The sequence below is a fragment of the Pseudorca crassidens genome, chromosome X (assembly GCF_039906515.1).
Source record: "Pseudorca crassidens isolate mPseCra1 chromosome X, mPseCra1.hap1, whole genome shotgun sequence".
Classification (NCBI taxonomy): Eukaryota; Metazoa; Chordata; class Mammalia; order Artiodactyla; family Delphinidae; genus Pseudorca; species Pseudorca crassidens.
In genome coordinates, this window is record NC_090317.1 from 3,705,147 (window position 1) to 3,712,026 (window position 6,880).

General features: G+C 52.7%; 1 protein-coding gene across 1 annotated transcript; it reads left to right on the plus strand.

The window, feature by feature from the left end:
• The first annotated feature begins 4,860 nt into the window (after positions 1-4,860).
• Positions 4,861-6,438, plus strand: MAGEA10 (MAGE family member A10). The gene has a single exon (XM_067724651.1). The coding sequence runs from the start codon at positions 4,891-4,893 to the stop codon at positions 5,944-5,946; it is 1,056 nt and encodes a 351-aa protein (XP_067580752.1). The 5' UTR covers positions 4,861-4,890; the 3' UTR covers positions 5,947-6,438.
• The last annotated feature ends 442 nt before the right edge of the window (positions 6,439-6,880 follow it).

The window sequence follows — 6,880 nt, forward strand, 5'->3', positions numbered from 1 at the left end:
AATTGAGCAGTGAAACATATTCATTAATGGGGAACAGAAGATTACAAAGATGTGAATTATCCTTAAATTATTTACTGATTTAGTGTCTTACCTGTAGATGCCAAGATGACCATCAGGTTCAGATTGCGGACTTCCACTCCCCAAATCAACTCTCAATAACTATAGAAAGGAGGGGGGCGGAAATCAACAGCAAAATCTAAACCACAAAACTTGAGAAACCCCTGGGGAAGACTGATGGCTGTGATGAGCTCTTTCCTGTGTTTGGGGAGGAGGGGTGGGGAGAAGCGTGGAAGTTGGGGAGGGGCTGTAGGCTGCAGAGATGCCGATGGCAGGATGGGTAAGGAGAAAAGATTTTAAACTTCTGCCTTTTTCATTGCACAAACCAGAGGCAGGCCCTCTGACCACAGATACCAGTAGCCCTGGGATAGTATGAGACAACAGGAGAGATGAGATGATTGAGGTAGTAGGGCCCCAAAGCCTGTGCTAATAACCACCTGAAACCATTTTAGTGTGTTAAAATAAAAAACAAATGGAGACTAACCTTGAAAAATTCCCTGAGCAGATAAAACCAATTTAGTCATACAAACAAAGCTTAATTTAGCTTATTTTTCAGGACTAACTTGATCTGGGTCATTTCTTGCTTATGCCTCTGGAAATCATAAGCAAAACTTACATTGTTTCCCAAAATTGATATGAGGTAATCACTAACCAATTCCCTATCATTTAAGAAAATTCAAATATTATAACCAACCACTGTGAAGAATAAACAGGCACTGCCTTCCCACTATATAAGCTGCTTTATAACAATATACCCCTGAGCCTCATTCCATGTTTGGTTTGAGTGCTCTGTGTTCACAAACTGTCTTTTTGGCATGCACAGAATAAACTTTTACTAATTACTACTCCAGTGATTCATTGGTTTTACTTCTGTTATTTCTGAACTTTTGACAAGTGACTGAGGACTGGCTTTTCAAAAAATTATTTTCATAGAAGATAAAGAATGGACTGGAAATAGAACAGGAGCTATCAGAGTGATCCACACACTAAGTGTAGGTATTCTTTCATGAAATTTTATATATATTCTAAATATACACTTGGTAGAGATGTAAAAATATTTTTTTACTAGGAATGAGGGTTAAGAAAATGAAAGTTGGTGCTCTGGACTATGAAATGTTAGATAATTTCAAATGAGTAGGACCTCCCCTAATGCTGCTGCTCAGCCTCTTCCGTGCAGAAAATGAATCTTTTAGAACAAAATGTTTCTGAAGTCTGGCTGGCTGGTGAAGAGACTCCATTGAAAGGTTTGCTTCTTCTCTGACCCTCCCCAGCTAGAATCTAGTTTGTGCTAGAGAATCATTCTCTACAAGGGATGCTGCTGACCAGATGCTCAGATCTGACAGAGAGGGAGCTCTTCCAGCCAGCATTTAACCAAGGACCCAGGGGCCAAGTTGAGGACCCTCAGGATTGAGGACTGAGGCGGGGGCATCCTCCCAGAAGGTCCAGACAATCCAGCTCCACACCTGATGACAGCTCTGGGAGACCCCTAGCAGAGCTGTCAGGCTGTGAGCCTCCCTCAGTTTTGCCCTGGGGATCTCAGAGCAGTGAGAGCATTGCCTGGAAGGGGACATACTCAGGTCACAAGAGGGAGGAGTCTCAGGCCCTGCTAGGAGTCAAGGTGAAGATCTTGAAGGAGCATTGGAGGAACCTCCCAAACCAGAAGAGAGGGGTCCCATGTCCCTGTCCCTGCAGTCAGCTCCCATTGGCCCCAAGTCAGAGGGATGTGGAAGCCCCTGACTTCCTTCTGGGGAAGCAGGGAATGCAGGTCTCAGGGAAGTGAGGCTTGGATAGAGGGATGTGTCTTCAGATCAGCAGAGAAAGGAGTCCCAGTACATACCAGGAGTCAAGACAAGGACGCTGAGGAAGGACAGAAGGGACCTTCAACCTCAGAACAGTAGTTAGCCCTACTCTGCCCCTGCTATAAAAGTAGGGAGGCCTCAAAAAGCTGTAGCCTGATATGGTGACCTCTGACTTCTGCTGGGGGAGATGGTCTCAAGGAGGGAAAGGCATTGATCTGAAGGGGCTGGACTCAGGTAAGCAGAAGAGGGGGCCCATGGACTGTCAGTATTCAAGGTGAGGACACTGAGGGAGGACTGAGGAGACACTGGACTCCAATCAGAGGGGGCCCTTGGAGGCCCTGGGGCGGGATGACCACAAGTAGCATTTCCTGACATCCGGGTCTCAGAGAGACTGGGGACCTGGTACAAGGGGTGGGGCTTCAGGTGGGCAGAGGGGAGAATCCCAGGTCCTACCAGTGGTCAAGGTGAGGGCCCTGAGGGAGGACTGAGGGGACCCTGGACCCCAATCTGAGGAGTCCCCACAGACTTCTCCCCCTCAGTCAGCCCTGGGGCCCCGCAGCTGGATGGCCACCACACAGCGGGTCCTGATTTCCGCATCCGGGTCTCCAAGAGACTGGGGACGTGGTGGAAGTGGTGGGGCCTTAGGTGGGCAGACGTGAGGATCCCGGGTCCTGCCAGGAGTCGAAGAGAGGACCCTGAGGGAGGACTGAGGGGACCCTGGAGTCCAATTAGAGGGGGACCTGGGAGGCCCTGGGGCAGGATGACCACATGTAGCATTTTTTAACCTTTGGGTCTCAGAGCGACTGGGGACCTGGTATAAGGGGTGCAGCCTCTGGTGGGCAAAGAGTAGGGCCCAGAACCTGCTAAGAGTCAAGGTGAGGACCCTAAGGGAAGACTGGGGGCACCCTGGACTCCAGTCAGAGGGGATTTCACACATCCCTGTCCCTGCAGGTGGCCCTGGGAGGCCCTGGGGTTGGATGAGCACCCTAGGCCTATCCTGACTTCCTGACATCCAAGTCTTAGAGAGACTGGAGACCTGGGGTAAGGGGCAGGGCCTCAGGCGGGCAAAGGGGGGATCCCATGTCCTGCCGGGTGTCAAGGTGAGGACCCTGAGGGAGGACAGTGGGGACCCTGAACCCCAGAACAGAGTTGTCCCTGGAAGGCCACAGGTTGGGATGAGCACGTGCAGCAATTCCTGACATCCGGGTCTTAGAGAGGCTGGGGAGCAGGTATAAGGTGCAGGGTCTCAGAGAGGCTGGGGAGGGGGTGTAAGGGGCGGGGTGTCTGGTGGGCACGGGATAGAATCCCAGGTCCTGCGTGGAGTCAAGGTGAGGGCCCTGAGGGAGGACTGAGGGGAGCCTGGACCCCAGAACAGAGTTGGCCCTGGGAGGCCATAGGGCAGAATGAGCACGTGCAGCACTTCCTGACATCCGGGTCTCAGAGACGCTGGGGAGGGGAGTACGGGGCGGGGTCTCAGAGAGGCTGGGGAGGGGGTGTAAGGGGCGGGGTGTCTGGTGGGCACGGGATAGAATCCCAGGTCCTGCGTGGAGTCAAGGTGAGGGCCCTGAGGGAGGACTGAGGGGAGCCTGGACTCCAGAACAGAGCTGGCCCTGGGAGGCCATAGGGCAGGATGAGCATGTGCAGCACTTCCTGACATCCGGGTCTCAGAGAAGCTGGGGACCTGGGATAAGGGACGGGGTCTCATGAGCACAGAGGGTAAAATTTCAGGTCCCTGGTGGACTAAGGTTAGGGCCCTTAAGCAGGACTGAGGGGACCCTGAGGGAGGACAAAAGGGACCCACCAGATCACCACCCTTGCAGGTGGCCGTGGGAGGCCCCAGGGCGGGATGAGCACGGTAGGCCTGTCCTGATGTCCTGACGTCAGGGTCTCGGAGAGACTGGAGACCTGGTATAAGGAGCAGGGACTCACACTGGCAGACGGGACAATCCCAGGTCCTGCCCAGAGTCCAGCCTGCACGCGAGGAAGGAAGGACTGAGGACGTTAGACCCCAACACAGGGAGGGATCCTTTGCCCTTCCGCGGGGGCCTTGGAGGCGCCAGAGCACGGTCAGCAGATGAGATGTTTCCTGACCTCTGGGTCGGGGTCCTCAGGAGGTCAGGTGTTTGGTGTGAGGGGTGAGCCTTCAGGTCCACAGAGGGTGGACTCCCAGGACCCCGAGGGAGGACTGAGCAGACCCCCAGCCCTGGAACAGGGGCCTCAACAGAAACCTGCCCCTGTGGTCAGCGCTGGGAGGCCAAGCAGGATGTGAGGAGGAGGTGAGGACCCAGCATCTCCCCATCCTAGGACCCTCGGGAGGCCCTGGGCAGGTGCGGCCACCTGTGGGGCCCCCTCACTGCTTTCTGTTCAGATTCGGGGTCCTGTTCTGAGTTTCTCCTCTGGCCTGCAAAGGGGAGGGTCCAGGCCCTTAAGGGGAACAGTGAGCACGACGAGCGAGCCCCGAGGGGACCACCAACCCCAGAACTCAGAACTGGGGGGACCTCACAGAGTCCGGCCCAATCCTCCTACCAGCACCGAGGCCCAGAGCTGTGCCACAGTGTACACAAGAGGTGCGCCCTCCATTCCTCTTACAGGGGCTCCAGGACCCGGGAGGCGAAGGCCCAGGTCTGAGGACCGTGTCCTCAGGGCACAGAGCAGAGGAGGCCCAGGCAGCGCCAGGAGTCAAGGGGAGGTGCGTGCCCTGAGTGTGTACCCAGGGGCTCCCCCTCCCAGAACAGAGGAGACCCCACAACACCCAAGTCACCCCACCGCCCTGTCAGCCCCAGAACCTGGGGCCGTGCTGGCTGCACCCTGAGGAGCTCCCTCACTTCCTTCTTCAGGTTGGCAGGGGACAGGCCACCCAGGAGGAGCGCCCCTGTGAGGCCCGAGGGCAGCCCTTAAGACGAGACCTGTAAGTGGCCTTTGTCAGAGATGCCCAGGGTACCTTTCTCGCTCACACTCCCTCTCTCCCCCAGGTACGAGGTCCCCGCCTGTCACCCCTGCCCACCCTCCAGTCGGCTTCCTGACACCAGTCGTCATGCCTCGTGCTCCAAAGCGACGGCGCTACATGCTTGAGGAAGACCATCAGGCTCAAAGTGTTCCTACGGCTGAGGAAGAGGATGATTCCTCATCTTCCTCCACCTGCTCCTCCTTTTCCTTTAGCTGTTCTCTGAGCTTGAGCTCCCCAGAGGAGCTTTTTACTCTTTCTGACACCCTGAGTCCTTCACAGAGCCTTTCGAGTGCCTCCCCCTCCCCGTCCCCCACTGCTGTTGTCTCTACTCCATTGAGCCAATCCGACAATGGCTCCAGCAGCCAAAAAGAGGAGGGTCCGAGCACCTCGCAGGCCCTGCCAGATGCTGAGTCCTTTCCAAGAAATGCAATTAATGACAAGGTGGGTGATCTGATAGCGTTTCTGCTCCTCAAGTATCGCACCAAGGAGATGGCCACAGAGACAGAAATGCTGAATATCATCACCGAAGACTACAAGGACCACTTCCCTGTGATCTTCAGTGAAGCCTCGGAGTGCATGCAGCTGGTCTTTGGTATTGATGTGAAGGAAGTGGACCCCAGCGACCATTCCTATGTCCTGGTCACCACCCTGGGCCTCACCTATGATGGGATGCTGAGCGATGGGCAGAGCATGCCCAAGAATGGCCTTCTGATATTTATCCTGAGTATAATCTTTATGAAGGGCGACTGTGTCCCTGAGGAGGAGGTGTGGGAAGTGCTGAGTGCGATGGGGGTGTATGTTGGGAGGGAGCACTTTGTCTATGGGGAGCCCAGGGAGCTGCTCACCAAAGTGTGGGTGCAGGAGGGCTACCTGGAGTACCGGCAGGTGCCTAACAGCGATCCTGCATGCTATGAATTTTTTTGGGGTCCCCGGGCCCACGCGGAGACCAGCAAGATGAGTTTCCTGGAGTTTTTGGCCAAGATCAATGGAAGTGACCCTAGATCCTTCCCTCTGTGGTATGAAGAGGCTTTGAGAGATCAGGAAGAGAGAGCCCAGTCTAGAATTGCCACCACAGATAATATTACTTCCATGGCTAGTGCAAGTTCTAGTGCCATGTCCAGCAGCTTGTTCAACCCTGAGTGAAGTCTAAGGCAGATTCTTCACTTTGTGTTTTAAGAGGGCAGTCAACGATCTAAGTAGTAGAGGGCCAGACTTGGGATGAGGGAATCATAGTGAATAACATCTTTCTGTTTCTGTTCCATTGGGTGACTTAGAACTTTATAGAACTTTATCTTCTTTTATTTTTGGTATTTTAAAATGTTGTTGCTTAACTAGAAAGTCTGCTAGCCTCAGAATCTAAGTTTATGAATGACATTGGTCACACATTTATTGTTTCTTGTCTGGTTTAGGAGAAAGAGTTTTGCTATTTTGTAAAACGAATTGGGAAACCTTCCATTTTATTTGTAGTCTGTAACAAGATAAGATGGCATTAGAATAGGAATTTCCTTGGAAATGTGAAAAAGCTTAGTAAAATAGAGAAAAAAATTAAGTGGTTTATTTTACAATTCTCATCATTTTTAGTCTATTCTGTAAAATTAAGATATGTACTTGGATTTTCTTAGCTTATTCAAAAATGTAGAAGAAATTAAATAGTAATAAATGAAATCTCTGCTCACTGGCTCATTTATTCCACAGACCTTCATGGAGCCTCTGCTCTCTGGAAGGCCCTGTGTTAGTAGTGGGGACACTAGGAAAAGCAGGACACACCCACACCTAGAGTGATGGTCTAGGAGCAGCAGTCACATGAGGAAGATGTAGAGATGTCCCCTAAGTCCCACAGAACAAGGGAAAATGGGACAAGGCGGTGGGGCTTCAGGAGTGAGCACTCAAGTGTAAGTGCCCCAAACCAGGGCAGTTTGGGGCTTTGGGAAGCAGGGGTTCCTTCTGTGGGAGGTGATGATAATGAAGCTGGGTGGTGGCAGTGGCCAGACTCCCAGACGGTGTATCTTAGGAGTGAGAGAAAAACCTAGATAGAAAAACTGCTCTTGGAAGTTCCTTTTGGATAGTGGATAAACCA